The sequence below is a fragment of the Pristis pectinata genome, chromosome 6, assembly GCF_009764475.1.
Source record: "Pristis pectinata isolate sPriPec2 chromosome 6, sPriPec2.1.pri, whole genome shotgun sequence".
Taxonomy (NCBI): Eukaryota; Metazoa; Chordata; class Chondrichthyes; order Rhinopristiformes; family Pristidae; genus Pristis; species Pristis pectinata.
Window position 1 is genome coordinate 24814448 of NC_067410.1, and position 17499 is coordinate 24831946.

The 17499-nt window shown below is 37.7% G+C and overlaps 1 protein-coding gene across 12 annotated transcripts in view; it reads right to left on the reverse strand.

The window, feature by feature from the left end:
• Positions 1-17499, reverse strand: part of LOC127571453 (ERC protein 2) — a 629628-nt gene that overhangs the window by 486695 nt on the left and 125434 nt on the right. For 8 of the 12 annotated variants that reach the window (XM_052017827.1, XM_052017830.1, XM_052017823.1 and 5 more), the window contains 3 exons: positions 16674-16748; positions 12836-12877; positions 173-328 (listed from right to left, as the gene is read on the reverse strand). In XM_052017827.1, the coding sequence (XP_051873787.1) occupies positions 173-328; positions 12836-12877; positions 16674-16748 (273 nt within the window). The remainder of the gene's footprint in view (positions 1-172; positions 329-12835; positions 12878-16673; positions 16749-17499) is intronic. The other 4 variants (XM_052017829.1, XM_052017828.1, XM_052017835.1 and 1 more) reach the window with 1 other exon arrangement.

Here is a 17499-nt window from a genome sequence, read left to right on the forward strand (position 1 = left end):
TTTTAAGGTAGTGGCTGAGACAACTGTTTTTCCTGAATGGTGTTGAGCTTCATACATTTATGTTACTTAAATCAACTCATAATGATAACTACAGGAAACAACAGTAAAAAGTTTACTGGGGCATTTGTATGTCATTAGATGCATAAATCCTGCTTCATCAAAAAGGAATTACCTTATTTTTCATGAACTTTGAATGACTCTTGTAAACTTCCATTTGCTTAAGCTCCTCTTCACGGTCTTCAGTACTCAAAGCTCCATTTGTCTTTAACATTTGAATTTCATCTTCTAGATCTCTAATATTTCTCTCCAATGAAGCTATCTTTGTATCCTATTAACAGGGAAAGCCAAAAATCACAATGTGAACTATTAATGCTACTTCTTAACTTAAAGCATTCAATAATGACTGATTGTTAGAATTACATTAAAACTGAAATAAAAGGCCTGTGACAAGGACATCCACAAATTTGAGAAGGGTATGTCATTGAGGATTGTGTCACTCTGATTTCCAGGAGTTTCCCTAATTATCATTGGGGTTTGAAGGTGAACTTTTCCAGAGTATTTTTTTCCCTAAACCGACCTACTAATATTGCATCTATATTGCAGGCCCCATTGCACGTAACCGGGCAATAACTATAGGGAAGAGCACTCACAGATTCTAGGCCATCACAGAACCAGTCATGGGCCTGTACCATCTGCTCCAAATGTATCCATCTTGGGCAGCTAATGTGACAAGAGTTAGCTTTGGCTTTCAATCTACTTAGCAGACATACCGTAATATTATTATATTATTAATGGGAGTGAAAGAATTCATAGCTAGGTGACATGACAGCCCCAAATCAGCAACCTTCCATTTCACCAGCAAACTAAAAGTGGCCGACTGCTTTATTACATTCTTGAATGCATGCCTTTTTCTTCCCCTCTGACTCTCACTCCTTCATCTTTCCTCCCTTCAACTTTCTCAAAAGTCAGCCACTACTATTTTTTGTGCCTATACAGAGGTTGCTAGAATTTTTAAAATTTCAAATGCACATAAAGTAAAACGCCAATAATCTGTATCCAATTTTTAAGAAATCCCAAAGGTTCAGCATCTGCCTGAAATAGCTCTGTTTCCTGCACTCCCTTTAAGCTCACTGGGACCTCATTACCACGTTATTGTTAAAATCACTGGGGCCCCATTTTCCACACTCACTTTAAACTCAGCAGGACACCATTTCCCTTCAAACTCACCTGGTTCACTGGAAAATGATAATATTGTGTAACATCTAAAAAAGTGAATTAATGTATTACTATGAATAAGATCCACCAATCCAGAAAAATTACCTGCCCAGCACCACCAAAGTCCCAAGGGTGCCAGATTATCAAAGTTTTACTGTCTCACATTAAATTTCTCCAAGATTTCTACAATACTATCATTGAGCAACTTGTATCAAAGGCTAAGGCACTGGGATATGATTGAATTTGTTCGTAGGTCCACTACTGAAAATTGTATGCAATGCACAAGTGAAATTACATATTGCAATCAATTCTATTTGACACTTATCTCCACCCATACCTGAATATCAACACTCAGGTACCAATGGTAGCTTGCTTTCAGGGAACACTAAAAACTAGAACACTTACTTACGTTTGAATCCCATGGGATATCAGAATTATTGTGCATTTAAATCTTTAATCATTTTCTTTGTGTAAAAAATATTCAGTAATGTATTTGGATGTGATTACATAAAGAAAGAAAATCAATATAAGCGTTTAGGGTACATTTTCCAATAACATGAAACATATTCCAACTACCTTGCCAACTAACAGCAAATTCTGGAAAAGCAGTGGCCAGTTTAATGACTAAGTAAATGTTGGTGGCATCTCTCCTGCAAGTTTGGGGATTTAGGCTTTTACCAATTTCTAATTTATTCTGGGAATTTTTAAAACTGATTCTCAGGTTTAATTTTGAAAAGTTCATATAACATACAAACAACCTGCAGCAAATTTTTCTTCAAGTGGTTACGTATTTGTCTATGGAGCAAAAGGTTATCTACAGGTTCCAATGTACACCTGACATCTCTTATTCAGTACTTAATCAAAATCAATTAGTTTGTCAAAAGGAAACTTGAAGTCATGTTATGTTAATATGGGACCAGCTTGTTCTTTTTTGTTGATGGCCACGAAAAATTCCAATGCATCAATCAAAAACCTGGTATGAAACCCAACTATCCAATACTTCCCCAGGACAACTTCACATTACCTTCATCTTATCACCAAAGTATCCTTCGTAAATATCTTCAAATGAGACATAACTATAATTAAAATCTTTAGTTAACTTCCAGGAGATTCGATTATTTAAATATCTTAGCTCTACAATGTATTTACCCCCAAAGTAATAAAAGCCATTACATTTGTTCACGGCTTTTGCACATTAAACATCTAGCTTTCTTCACTTGTGTCATCTGTTTTGAACACCACTGACCAATTCTTTACAAAAGGTCAAAAAAAACATTACATTTCAGAAGAAATACAAGGGTCTGATTATTTATCAGAGCAGAAATTAACTATTATTATATCTCTCATGACCTTTGTTCTGCTGAACAGGTTTCAAACATATCAGCTTTTAATAATAAAAATAATGCAAAAAATATAATAATGCATTTTCAAATAAATTGAACATTAGCGATGGTTCACTTTCAACCTAGAACAGCAAAAGAGACATTTAAAATCTAATACCACTTGAATTATTGTACTAGGACCAGAACAAAACAAAAAAAATTGCTCAAACATTTCTGCCATCTTTGTCTTTTAACTTGAAATTTAAGTTGTTTTTAATTGTATGTATTACATTTAAATTTGTAAATGTTCAAGTGGTTTCACAGTGGAAACATGTCATATTACAGTCAAATGAATTTTAACTGTCATGTGAAGAATTCTAACCTAATTTCTTACATAAAACCAGATCAACAAGGGAAAATATTCAAAGATAATTTGTGAATTTATTTTTGGGCTTTAAAATACACCTAACAGCATCAAAAGCATATTGAATGGAGCTCACAAAATAGAGGAAAAGCTGCCGACAATCTTTTCATGAAAACTGATGGCCCTGTTTCTATGGCTGACAAGATAGTATTGATCTGTTCAAGAACACGGCCATGTATTAGATGGTTAACCCTTTTTATTTGTAAATAAGCCTAATAATGTTATTATTTCTTTTAATTTATTCTTTCATGGCATGTGGACATCAGTGGCAAGCCCTGCATTTATTGTCCATCTCTAATAGCACTTGGACTGGGTAGCAGCTAAAAATCAGGCAGATTACTGGATCAGGTGTCAATTATAGGAAAGACCAGGTAAGGATGGCAAATTTCCTTCCCTAACAGATATTGGTAAACCAGTTGGATTTTTACAACAATCGATGAGTTTCATGGTTGCCACTACTGATAATAGCTTCTTATCCTAGAATTTTGGTTTTTACTTATTTATTTCTTGGGTATGTGCACACTGCTGACAAGGCCAACTTTTATTGTACATCCTTAATTGCCCCACAGAAACTGATGGTGAGCCACCTTTATGAACTGCAGCAGTGCTTCTGATGAAGATAGGAAGTTCCAGGATTAGACCTAGTAAGAATAAAGGAATTACAATATATTTTAAAATCAGGATGGTGTGCAATTTGGAGGGGCACCTGCAAGCAGTGGTATTCTCATGCACCTGCCAGTCTTGTCTGTTTTGGTGTTAAAAATCATGAATTTGGAAGTCTAAGTGAGTAAGTGGTGAGTTTTGTGGTTGGTAACTCTGCAGCCATCCTGTGATGGTGATAGACAGAACAGCATTCAGTCAGGCACACTCCCAATTTGTGGAAAGGCTCTGGTGCTTCGGGGACAAGTCACACGCTAGGCTCTCATAACCATTATATGAATGCGATTGATCCAGTTGAGTTGCTAGTCAAGGATGTAGAAGGTGAGCTAGTTGGTGATGTTAATGTCACTGAATGACAAAGGAATGTTCATCTTGCTCTTGAAGACAGTCATTGCCTGGCACTTCTAAGGCAAATTTTTTTTTGCCACTTATCAGCCCACGTCTGAATATTATCTGGGTCTTATTGCTTGTTGCTGAGGTATTTCAAATTTGGTTAAGCATGTGCAATCATCAGTGAATAATGCCACTTTTGACATTGTAATGGAACAACTGAAGATGGTTAGGCCCATGACACTGTCTTGAGCAACTCCTACAATGAAGTGCTGGGGCAAGAAAGATTGACCTCCAACAACCAGAGCTATCATCCTTTTGTGAGGTACAACTCCAACCGCTGGTGTGTTATCTCCTTGTTGCCCATTGGCTTCAGTTTTACCGGGGGCTTCTCGAGGATGCCCTTCCTCAAATGCGCCCTTGGTGTCAACGGCAGTACTCTCATCTCACTTACTCTTTTCTGCTCTTTGGTGTGATGAGGTGTATAATCAAATGACCCTGACAAAACTCAAAATGGGCATGCATGAGCAAGTTACTGAATAGGTGCTGCTTGTAAGCACTCTCAACAACACCTTCTATTACTTTGCCGATGATTGACAGAATGGTAATTATCCAGATGGAATTTACCCTGTTTTTTGTGCCAAGTTGTAACCATTTGTATGTAACAGCTTGACTGAAGACCCAGCTGGTTCTGCAGCAGGACTATTTAGCACTGCAGACAGGATATTGTCTGGTCCCATAAGATTTGCTGTATCTAATTTTAATTCCCCAACTGCCATGGTGGGATTCAAACTCATGAGTCTGGTTCAATCGTCCAGACCTCTTGCTGTAGTCCAGTAATCTTACCACTCTGCTACTGTACAGCTAATGTAAACTGTGCAGTGGCTAAACAGCCTAATTCAAATATTACAAAGAATAAAATTGCATTGGCATGTAAAGTATAATCAGTGCCATTCTCTGGTCTTGATTATTACCTTCAACCAGAAAAAAAATCTCCATACCCTTACAGAATAGGTGGGAGTCGGGCTTGGTCTACATTAACGGCTGGGCCTCATTAACATGCCGTTTGCTCACATTCCACCTAAAAGGATTCAGAGTTGGTGGGAGGCATCACCAGCCTTTTAAAATCAATCAGCATGATGCTGTCTGCCAAAGACATGTGGGAAAGCTTCCAGTCACAAGGCAACACTCCAGGAGGGGAATCCCTATTAACGGACAGAGAGAATCAAGATTTTCTTGTGGGATCGGATGTTTAGCTTGAGGGGAAGCCATCCTATCCATACAAGGCCAAGGTTAAAACAGCAGATCAAGTCATAATAATGTCAGAATCCAATCTGCATATTTAAAGAGGAGCTTGTTGATTCAGGCAAGGGTCCTTATCACCTTAGCCAGAAAGGAAAGAAGAAAGTCTCCCCCTCTATTTCAACGGCCACATCAATGGCCCCTGTCCACACAAGGACTTAAAATCAATTCCATTATGTACATGCGGAAGAAAATGTTTGCAGCAGAATAATGGAATGATAAGTATTAATGTTCATTACTGATGCAGAATTACAAATAACCAACCTATTTTATCATCAACATCCTATGTTGCTGAATGACAAATTTTGATAGATTTCACACATGGTCATAATTACTGTGTCCAACTCAGTTAGGCAGATCATTGTTCAGATCAAGTGTATTCCGGATACTTAAAGTGGTTTCCGGCTGTAATCTTCTACTGTTTGAAAAATTGTACTGCAACTCAGTGTATCTGGGGAACTTCTGCTATTAAAGGAGGTGTGCAAAAACAGTTCCTTTATACATTGAAAAGAATTCTATCTAACAGGCAGGTGTGAAGTTCTATTCCTGTTTGTGCTGAGTTCTCCAATTTTAATAGGCAATGGAGCTATTATGCATAAAATTAAGAGAGAGAGTGAAAAGGAGTTAAGTAAAACATCCTGGTGGTAGCTGTGAATGGAAAAATGCACAAAATAGAAAATAAACAAGCATACAGCAAAGCTAGAGTGCCTTTAAAAGGGAATTTAAAACTTCATGCAGGGAGAGAGCAACAAATTAGCTCGTGTATGTAAATTCACGAGTAAATTCAAGATCGTATTCTGCACCAAAATGGTCCCAAAAACAACCAAGTTTAAATAATAATGATGATCATAATATAATTGAATCCGATGCAGTATTTGACAGGGGGCAACAGCCACTAAAATATGCATTGAACTTGTCCAAAGTTCCATGCCATGAGGCAGGGACTGTCCATGGTGAACTGGGCATAACTGCTAATGAATAAAACAGAAGATCAGAAGAATAAAGATTTTGCTGTAATACCTCAAAAAGAGTAAGAGCTCTAGTTGCCAAAAAACAAGAGAAACAGCCAAACTCTATTTGCTAGAAGAAAAGCCCTGGTATCTGGTAACACTTAACTAATTGAAAAAGATATAAAACGAAAAAGCTTGTACAGATTCTGATGGCTGGGAGAATATTTTGTATTCAAATCTGACAAAACATAGTAACAGCTGCAAAAATGGTAAACTTGCAATAGCCATCAGAATCAACATAACTTTTTTGCTTCACATATATCCAAAAAGATATGCCCAGGAACAATGCAGGACCTTAGTACATTGATATTAGTGGCACTATAAATTAAAGAAAGAAAATGGCATCAGTAGACAATAACATGTCAGATTTCCCATGGAAACTAATGTTGAATCCAGGATGGGGATTCACCAAAATTAATGTAAACAACAGTAATGGCAAAAAATGGAAGTAAAAAGCGAATAGTCTCTAGAACCAGATGGCTTCTATCCTGGGATTTAAAGCAAACAGGTGAGAACATTGCATACCTCCAAACCATTGTCTTATAAAGTTCTCTAGATTCCAAAAACTTTTGTTTATATTGGGAAATTGTGCATGCCACACCATTCTTTAAGGAAGACAAGATAGAGAAACCAGGAATTATAGCCTAACATCTGTTGTCAGGAGCTAGCACAGATATGTAGAGTAGATCATGCTCAATGAGCCTAATTTAATTAAAGATTGAAGTTTAGGATGGGATTAACTATGCTTGTTATTAAAGACAAATTATTGATCTGATCTGGAAATCAGCTTACTGGCAAGAAACAAACAGTAATAATGATGGGCAGAGCAAACTGGCGAGATTTAACTTGTGCGTTCCCAAAGGATCTCTGCTGGGGCTACAACTTTTCACTTTCTTTGTAAATGAATTAAGTGGTAGTAGGAAAGCCACATATCCGGCTTTGCAAATGCTGAAGTTAATTGCTCTATTATTAGCAAACTCATTTATCATTGGAGGCAGCCCAGAGGAGATTCACACAGCTAATTTCTAGGGTGAGAAGGCTGTCCTATCATGAATGATAAAAACAGTAAGAGCTCTATTCAGAGTTTAGAACAATGAGGAGTAATATTACCAAGAAGCTATGACAGGGTAGATGTTGAGATGGTTCCACTTGTGGGAGAGTCTCAAATGTGAGGACAAATCTATATAAGGAGCTGTCAGTTGAAACTGAGGTGCTCAGGAAATTCTTCTCAGAGGGTGGTGAATCCCTGGAATTCTCCAACCCAAGAGGGCTGGGAGGCTAGATCACAGGAGGTATTTAAAGAGGAGCTAAATACATTTTTGAAAGGTCAGTGAATTAAGGGCACTGTGATACTTGTACAGAAGAGGATTTGAGAACTGAGGCAGATGAACCATGATCCTTTCGAATGGAAGGCTTGAGGGATCAGGCATCCTATTCCTCCTCCTATTTCCTTATGTACTTGTGATTTGATTGAAGGTGAACTGACAGGGTAAATAAAAAGAAAGTATTTCTACATGTTTATGATTTCCAGGACTTGGCATAAAATTTGGATCCCAGAGCAACTGGAGTTAAAAAAAAGTACATTTGTGAAGGACAGTAGAAATTTGGAGCACTCCTCCACAAATGGTAATTGACATTAGACCAATTGTTTGTTTTAAATCTGAGATCAATAATATTTATGTCACCCACAAAGATTGAGGGATATGGAACAGGGGCTGGTACATAGAGCTGGATTGCAGATCCACCATAATCTTATTGAATGGTGCTACACGCTCAAAGGGCTAAACAACCTAGTAGCCTTCATATATTCCCGCAGTAAGAAAAGGTCATCAGCTGAAACACTAACTCTGCATCTCTCTGTACAGATGTTGCCTGACCTGCTTAACATTTCCAATGTTTTCTAATTTTATTTCAGATTTCCAAATGCTTCAATGTTTTGCTTTTGAATGAGTTACAACTGATGTCACTCCACTGAGCTAGAAGTTTAAAGTACTCTATTTCTTTTGCAATTAAGGAAACTGTGGAGATCTGCATGTGTCAAGGAGATTATTAAGCATTAGTGAAGTCTACTGGCAGTGAAACATTCCATTCCCTTCCAGATAAATAATGCCCTGATTTGAAAATACATTTGCGAGCCTCTTTATATCCTTATTCCTCATCTCTCATCTGCCCCAAACACTCAAACTAGTAAGATGTAAAACTCTTAAGACATCATTCAGGCCACTTAATGCCTTTCGTTACAAGGCTGAACACCATCCCTAAACTTCTCTCAATTTTTTCTTCAAGATGATCCCCCAAACTTGCTCTATTACCTCCTTAAAAATATAGAAAGAGGGGCCTGAGGGCAGTATATTAGGGAGATTAGAGAGGGGGCACAAGGGAGGGTATTAAAAGTCCATCCGACCAAGAAGGGAGAAGGTAAAAAGGACACACAAGTGAAGGTAGGTAAGCAGAGTCAGTAAAGCTAGGAAGGAGGGAAAGAACCATCCAAGGGATGGTGTGCTGACAGATTGGGCAGTAACATGGGCTACCTGAAAGCAGGATGGGAAAATGGAGCAGCCAAGGATGATCGATGAGAGATTGAAAGAGGCCACCCAAGAGTTAGGAGGGCTAGGAGCGAAATCTTTTCACCTTTTTGCAACATGGGACGTACAGTTGTATGACCTTCAATTAAAGAAATGAGGTATGTCACATTCCCATGTGCTGATCAACACTCTAACTTCTGCCATATCAGTCAGACTCCTTGTATTGAAATAGATGCAATTTAGCCTTCCAGTCATCTCATGTACCTTTATATGTCCATATCTGTTCTGCCTACTGGATTGAGCATGTATTCTTCCCTGGGAATGTGACATTGTTACAATCACAGAGACACGATTAAAAGGGCAGAATAGGTAATTCTGCATTCCAGGGATGATAACAGAGGCAGTAAAAGAGGAAGCAGTGTTCAACATTGGTCAAGAAGAACATCACTGCAGTGATGAGGGAGGATTGTGGTAGAAGGCTCTTCAACTGAGACAATATGGGTAGAACTTAGAAATTAAAAAAAAGAGGCAACCACTTTGCTGAGGTTAATGAAATCCCCTACTACTATAACCCTAATGCTCTTGCACCCTCTGTGAAAACATGTAGGGAAATCACAGAGGGTGTAAGAACAATATGGTTAGTTGTAGTAGTGGATTTCAACTTTCCCATATTAACTGGGATTGCCTTTGTGTGAAAGGGTTAGAGGGAGTGGAATTTTTTTTCAAGTGCATCCAGGAGAGCATTTTGAGCCTATATGTGGATAGTCCATCTAGAGAAGGGGCAGCACTGGGCATGATCTCAGGGAATGAAGTCAAATATGTATTGAAGTGTCAGGGTCACTATCATCAAAATGTTGGTGAGCATTTTGATGACAGTGACCATGACTCTAGGTTTCAAGGAAGTTACGCCAAGGGGTAAGAATGTTCCAGAAGTTAAGGTCCTGAATTTGGTTAAGGTGGAGTTTAATTTCATACAACCTAGCAAAAGTAGATTAGGAGCAGCTACTTATAAGCAATAGTGAAAGTTCAATGCCAACATGTTCTCATAAAGTGGAAAGCTAAGGAAGGCATGTCCAGGACCTGTGGATTTCAAGGAATTTTTAAGGTTTAATTTAAAAAAAGGCCTTGGGCAGGTATAGAGTACTGAAAATTGGTGAGGCACTTCGGAAGTATAAAATTTGCAGGGGGTACTTAAAATAAAATAAGAGAGCAAAGAGCAACCACAAAATATCACTGGCAGACAAGACTAAAAAAAATTCGAAGTAATTTTCTAAGAATAGTAAGAGCAAGAGGGTAATCAGGGAAAGAGTGGGACTCCTTAGAGAAATTTGTACTTAGAGCTAGAGGACGTGGGTGAGAACTTAAATGAATGCTTCTCATCTGCATTCACTAAGGAGAAAGACATTGTGGTTGAAGATTTCTGAGGGGGGAAATAGGTGGCGAACAAGGATATTTTAGATTTAACATTAAAAGACGGGTGCATTCAATGTCTTAGCAAGCATACTGCTGGATAAATCTCCAGGCCTGATGAAACGTATCACCAGCTGCTATGGGAGGCAAGGGAGGAGAGTGCTGGGGTGCTGATGGAGATTTTTAAATCTTCACTGACCACAGTTGAGGTGCCAGCTGTCTGGAGGACAATGAATGTGGTAGCTTTAAGGCCATAGATATGAGTTAGGTGATTACAGGCCAGTGAGGTTATGTCAGTGGTAGGGAAGTTATTGGAATAAATTCTGAGGGACAGGATTAATCTGTACTTGGAAAGGCAGTGATTGATCAGGGATAGTGAGCGTAGATTTGTTGGTAGATTATCCCATCTAATTTGATTGAGTTTTTTGAAGAAGTAACAAGATATATTTATAAGGGCAGTGTGGGTGACATAGTCTACATGGACTTTAGTAAGACCTTTGATGAGATCCCACATGGAAGGCTGGTTCAAAAAGGTTAGAGTCCATGGGATGCAAAGCAAATTGGCAAATTGAATCCAAATTTAGTTTGTTAATAGGAGAGAGAGGGTGATGGCAAAGCCTTGCTTTTGAGATTGGGAGCCAGTTCTAAACCATAGGGATCTACATTGGGACTCTTACTGTTTGTCATATACCTCAACAATTGGGATTTAATGTAGGAGGCATGATTAGCAAGTTTGCAGGTATCACAAAAATTAATACTGAGGAAGATTACAGAATGATATTGAACAACTGGTACATTGGGCAGAGCAATGTCAGATGGAATTTAATCCTGAACAGACTAAGTGATACATTTTGGAGGTCTAATGAAGATAGGACATACACCATGAATGGTAGGACCCTAGGGAGTATTGAGGAACAGAGGCGCCTTGGTGTACATAGATCCCTACAGCTGGCAAGAGAGGTAGGTGGTAAAGACATACAGAATTCTGGCCTTCATAAGCCACCGCACAGAATAAGAGCATGGAGGTCATGGCACAACTTTAAAACTTGGATAGGCTACGGCTGGAGTACTGTGTGCTTTCCTGGTCATCACACTACAGGAAGGGTGTGACTGCACTGGACAAAATGCAGAAGAGGAGATTTACCAAGATGTTACTGGGGATGGAACATTTCAGTAAAGAGAAGATACTGGATAAGCTGGATTTCTTTTCATTTTCTTTGGAATAGAAGAGGCTGAGTGTGGACCTGGTACAGGTATAAATAATTACAAGAGCATAGATAGGGTGGATAGTGAGATATTTTTTCCCCATAATGGAGACATCTAAAATATAGGTTTTAGGTGAGGAGTAAGGGGGTTAGAGGGCAAGTAGGGAAGAACTTTTTCACCCAGCTGTCTGGAACATATTGCCTGAGGCAGGGGTAGAGGCAGGTACCTTCACAACATTTAAAATTATCTGGATGAACATCTGCATGACCAAGGCATAAAAGGTTATGGACCAAGTGCTGGTAAATTGGATCAGTACAGATGGGTACGATGGTTGGCACAAGGGCCTTTTTCGGTGCTCTGTGACTCTGACTCCACAAACTGATCTACTGGGATGCTGAAAGCAGCACTAGTGGGTAGAGATTCACAATTTCAAAAGCTCTCAGCCAATTCAAGGGTGAGTTACAGATTGGTAGTTATTATTTCCTAGAAGAACATTAAAGCAGTTGGACTTTCTAAAAAGCTTCATAGTTAATCTTTGTTTAAAAACTTGCTCTCAAATTTTTAAAATGCCAGGCTGTGATTTTAGCTCATTAACATAACTATTATATAATTTTGTCCAGGATTATCACACTGCATGCCCCCAATTCACACTTCATGCAACTGTCATCCCTTTGCTCCCTGCTAACATTCATCATGTCTTTAACCTCTGAACCCCAGGTTCTACAATTCCCTCTCTTTAAGATCCCCTTAAAATCAATCATATTATCAAGTTTTTGGTTAATCTTGTGTGTTTTTTTTGGGAATTAGCAGATTTGAATGTAATTTCTCACAGAACTCATTAAAGATGTTTCATCGTTGATAGCTGGTTACTTAAGATTCAAACCATCATCAGTGCAGACAACTCAAGACACTCTCACCGTTAGCATGCACCAAATGTATTGACTTTAATAAGCCTTCAATAAGCAATTTTTCCAAATATAATTCTGCTGATTTTCATCAATTTAATTGCTCAACACAGATGCAAAACAAATTCACAATCAGCCATCTCTTCACCGGGTGATGGAAAAAATAAATCTACTCAGAACTAAAATCCTGCCTGTAAAGAAGGATTGCCACAATAAAGATGCAGCAGGTTTCATATTAGCACTGAATTGGATTACAACAATGCTGGATCTGATTAAAAATATAGGCTACGTAAAACTTTTTTGAAAGAAAAAAACTTATAAAAGGTTTTTGATGGAAAACTGCCTGATCATGAATAAATCTTGATATCAAACTTGAGCAAATGTAATAACACTGATCGTATAATTCAGCAACAAAATATTATTGTGGCAATACTTACTTTTCTCTACAAGGAATCAGGTATTCCTTGAAAAAAGGAAGTGGAACACACACACATGCACACTGGACTGGAAATTCAAGTGAACATACCTGCCATATCTTATCAGGCCCAAAGTCATATGATGAAGAACGCTGCAATAAGTATACCATTAGAAGTGTTGCATCATTCTATTAAATTTCTATTCATTGATGGAAGTAGAGTGGGGAGGTGTACTTTAAATATTTTAGTTCTAAACCTTTCGGTTTAAATTTTAAGATGTACAGTTCTAACCAGCCAGAGGTGCAAATAATAATTCACAGTTTCAACCTAGAACAAGGTTAAAAGCAAAAGCTATATGATTCAAAGAAATCAAGTACCTCTCACATAAAATTACATCATCAAAATCACTATGTTACTAACTTATTCAAAGTAAAAATAAATTATACTAAAAAAAAGTCATAAGAATACAATAAAGGATATGTAAAAGAAAACTGAAATCAAAAAACATTGAAAGGAAGCTCAGACTGAAAATTGGAAATAATTGAGTGCCTGAAGATAAAAAATGTTCAACATTCAAGAAAGCAGATACAAAAAAACTTACAGAAGCAATAAATTAAAAATGTGACAAAAAGGATTCAGGAAACTAAACTAACCCAACTGGCTGCTGAAGAAAGACAAAGAACGTGCACATCAGTCAAATGCGTAAGATCTGGAAACTCCAAAACTATATGGAAGAGGATGAAAGAAACAATGATACAAGGGAACACCCCTAGTACAAAGCAGATGAGAACACCAACAGTGACTGAAGGTGGATGAACAGACTTAGTTCAAGGAGAAGGAAAACAAGGGTCAAGCTGAAAGGGAAGGCAAGTACTCTCAAGCATTTGGGCCATGCAACAAGTCTGGCACATGAAGAAATTGTTGATCAAGCTCATAGCTACAAACAGGACTACAATTAAGCACAAGGAAATGACAAATGGATTTTTGTGGATTGTTGAACTATTTCCAAATAATGTGCATCAAGATTTGGATAGAACACTTGCATTATTAAATGGTGACTCCCTACAATATTATCTTAAACTATGAAATTATACACTGTGCCATTCTTACTGTCTTACTTTCTTCTTATGTAAAACTCCACTAGGTACTTGCAAAACAAGAAAAGAGCTGCAAGGCAGTTAGGAATTGTGGTCAGTTGGAAAGAACATACATGATAAGGGATCGAATTAATCACTGGTAAAGGATTATTATGGATGACAGTTCCGGATGACCTGAGCATTTGGTTGCTTGATCATGACTGCAAGACTCTTAAACATTTACATCAGTATTTTCTAACCCTCTAAGTGCCAGAAAACAAGTGAAAGGACAGGAAGTCAGATGGTTCATGTTGTCCCTACGGCATGTTAGGTCAGTTGATCAGCTTGCACCAGAACAAGACACTGAAACATGACAGACCGAGGGCACTGACTGTCAGCTCATTGTAATTTATGACCTATCTAATGCAATTTTCATGTTAGTCCTCTGCCCACCTAAAATACCAGGACAGATACTTGGACACAAAAATTGGGGCCCTCCATCACTATGCAGGATCTTGAGTGAGAGTTTCAGATGTGAAGCTGCCTTATCACCTGTCCTCAAAAGACACTGCTGGAGAGCACACATGGAAAAAAGAAACATCCAGGTGCAACTGTTCCTCTTCTCCTGGGAAGCCAGAAAAAAATGTAAAGAAACTGAAAAAAAATTTTGGGCCCCACTTCTCAACCCAGACGTACTAATAGCATAGTGTGAAAGTCAGCCAATTTCATATTCTTCCAGAAGTTATGAGCTGCAGAAGGGCACCCACTCTTCTTTCAGAGAATCTGGTCACTCCATCAGTTCAAGTTCAAGCCTGCACTAAGTAGCTTCAATGCAACAAGTAAATAACAACATCAACAACTGCTGGTTTTAAGAGTTTGCAGTGCTTTTTCAGGAACCAAGTGCTGCCATAGCATAAGACAATTTTGGATTTGGACACAGATGAATCAATTTGATTATCATATCACTCCTGATCTCTGTGGGTTCAATGTTGCATGATGCTTTTTATGTTAGTGCAACCACATCAGTTGTGGAGACATCAGTAATTAAAAATTATTAATGTTTGAGGGACTGGAGGTTACTCAGGACGAAGTTTAGCTTAGGTAACCAACATCAATGTGAATGAAAGCAGCAGAGTTTCAGCACCTAAAGCTATATCATTTACAGTTTTAATGGGAACAATGAATGTGTTATGATCAGGCCAGGAATAGGAAATATAACACAAGTGATGTCTGGATAAGTACCCATGTTTCATTGGTTTTGGAATGGGGCAGGGCTCTGCACTTTCCTTACCTGAAAGAGGAGTCAGAGGCCAGCAGAGTCTTTAAGGATTCTAAATAAAGTAGTGGAAAATCCAATACAAAATTCCTTTGGGATCAGACTTCCCACAGCAGCATGAATAATAGTCTTTTTGTTCATGGGATATGGAAGTTGCTAGCAATGTCGGCATTTGGTGTCCATCCCAACTTGTCCATGCCCTCAGGAGGTAGTTAAGAGACCACGGTAGTGGGTCTAGAGTCACATATAGGACAGGCTGGCAAATGAAGGCAGATTTTCTGCCTGAGAAAGGACATTAGTGATCCAGATGGGTTATTATGACTTGCCAGATTAATTTAATTACTTGAATACAAATTTCCCAGCTGCCATGCCCCATGTTAGTATTTGAATTCATGTCTCTAGGTCAATCATACAGCTCTCTGACTGCTGATCTAATAACTTAACCATTATACTACCGTAACCTCCATGGCAAAAGAATGGGATTTAAGGTGCATTATACTGGGCAAGCGTTCAATACATTATAAAATAAGGCCTCACTATAGTTATTCAGATATCCTGGTAAATAAGCAACCCAAGATCCATTTACGGAAGTGATTGCTGATATTGGGACAAGCAAACCCAGCAAGATCCCAGATAAAACTTATCAAAAGATGCACCATGAAAAGGCTAATTACTCCACTAGAATTTTCTTTCTATTATTTTTGCATATTGGTCTGTTTAGTATTTGATGAATGAGATATATTTTTATATTTTAGATTTCCTTTTAATTTTTTTGCAAAAACAAAAATTGCTTGGTGTTCAGTAACTATTCCAAGTTAAATACTTTGCTAATTAAAAGTAAATAGCATCATAGCAATCAACTTCTGATTACTTCAGTTGATAATGACAATAAATAGGCCAAATGGGTGATATACCCGAAAGACTAAAATAGTATATCTTCTGGGACTATATGCTTCACTTCCAAACACTGCAGTGAAACCTCCAAGAGGGCATGAAATGGTGTTTCAAAAACTCGAAATTGTAAGATCTGAAGCATAAACCATGAGGCTGCACACCTGTGAATTAAAAGGCTCCTCAGGTTGTGGAAAATAAACCTCAATAAACCACATTTGCCTTCTATATCTTAGCGTGAACTTCATAATTTTTTTAGTGAACTGACACATCATGTATTTCCATTAATAGGCTCTATTTCTTATTGCATGCAATTCACCTTTGATGGGTTTTAATGATGTCAACAAAAGTTATATGATTATGTTTAGAGACACTTTATGAAATTAATATTTTGAATTCCAGGTTTTCACGTTTAGTAAATTGAGAATATCTCATCAATAATACAATTCAACCATTAGGAACAGAACAAATTTAGCAAAATTAATGTTATCAGAATATTAAACATGGCCAAAACCCTTTGGCAACTGTCGACATTGCATACTAAAGCTTGCAAGTAAGTAATGTGTCAATTTGTCTTTAAAAGCAAATGATTAATTTGATAATTGGTTTTAACAATGCAAAGAACTTGGTAGGACTGATATCCAAGTTTCAAATTACTTAAAGCATCACAGCACAGTAGCTCGTTAAGTATCCAAATGGCCTTACCTTCATTTCAATTACAGTTTGTAGAGCCTTTGTCTTTGCGGACTCTGACTGAAGTGGGGTTCTCCTGTGTAGTTCCTGTGGAGGTACACGATAAAAGGAAACTTGTCGGCTCATTGTTCCATTACATGAAATGTAACACAATTTACACACTTTACCAATGTAAACCAGTGAAATGGCCTAAACTCCACAGATCCAGCCCTTGTTAAGCTCCCCAGTACTAGCTTATGTTACATTCATTGCTATCAGCGCATGTGCCATGTCAACTTCCATCAATAATTAATGTCATCTGTGACAATGACAACAAACAAACGCTCAGTCCATTTAATCTAACACCCTATTCTCCTTCGTCATACTTCAATGCATTCTTAACAGATAGACCTACAATTGGATGGAGACACTGGCATATCAAGAATGACATACATATATTAATTTCAGAAAAATAACTTCCATTGGTGAAAATCTTGCACCAAAAAAGATGGAATTTAATATCAGGTGTTTATTATCAAATAAGTACACTCACAAGTTATTGACATTAAAACTAACCAGCTCTTCCATACATAAAATCTAGAAATCACAAAATAAATATTTCCATTTAGTGTTCTTTTAAACAGGGTGACGACTATTAAAATAGAAGCAAAAATGTATTTTCTTCCATTGTTATTCTTTCTGTTGATATTGCTCAGCAAAAACCTGATGAAACGTGTATAAACTAGCAAAACATACTTGTGCAATTGTAGATGGTACAATTAAAGCTCTACAATTCTATTTATAATGTTAATCACAAAAGCTTAGAAACATAAAAGCCGTTATCCAAATGCATGTGACC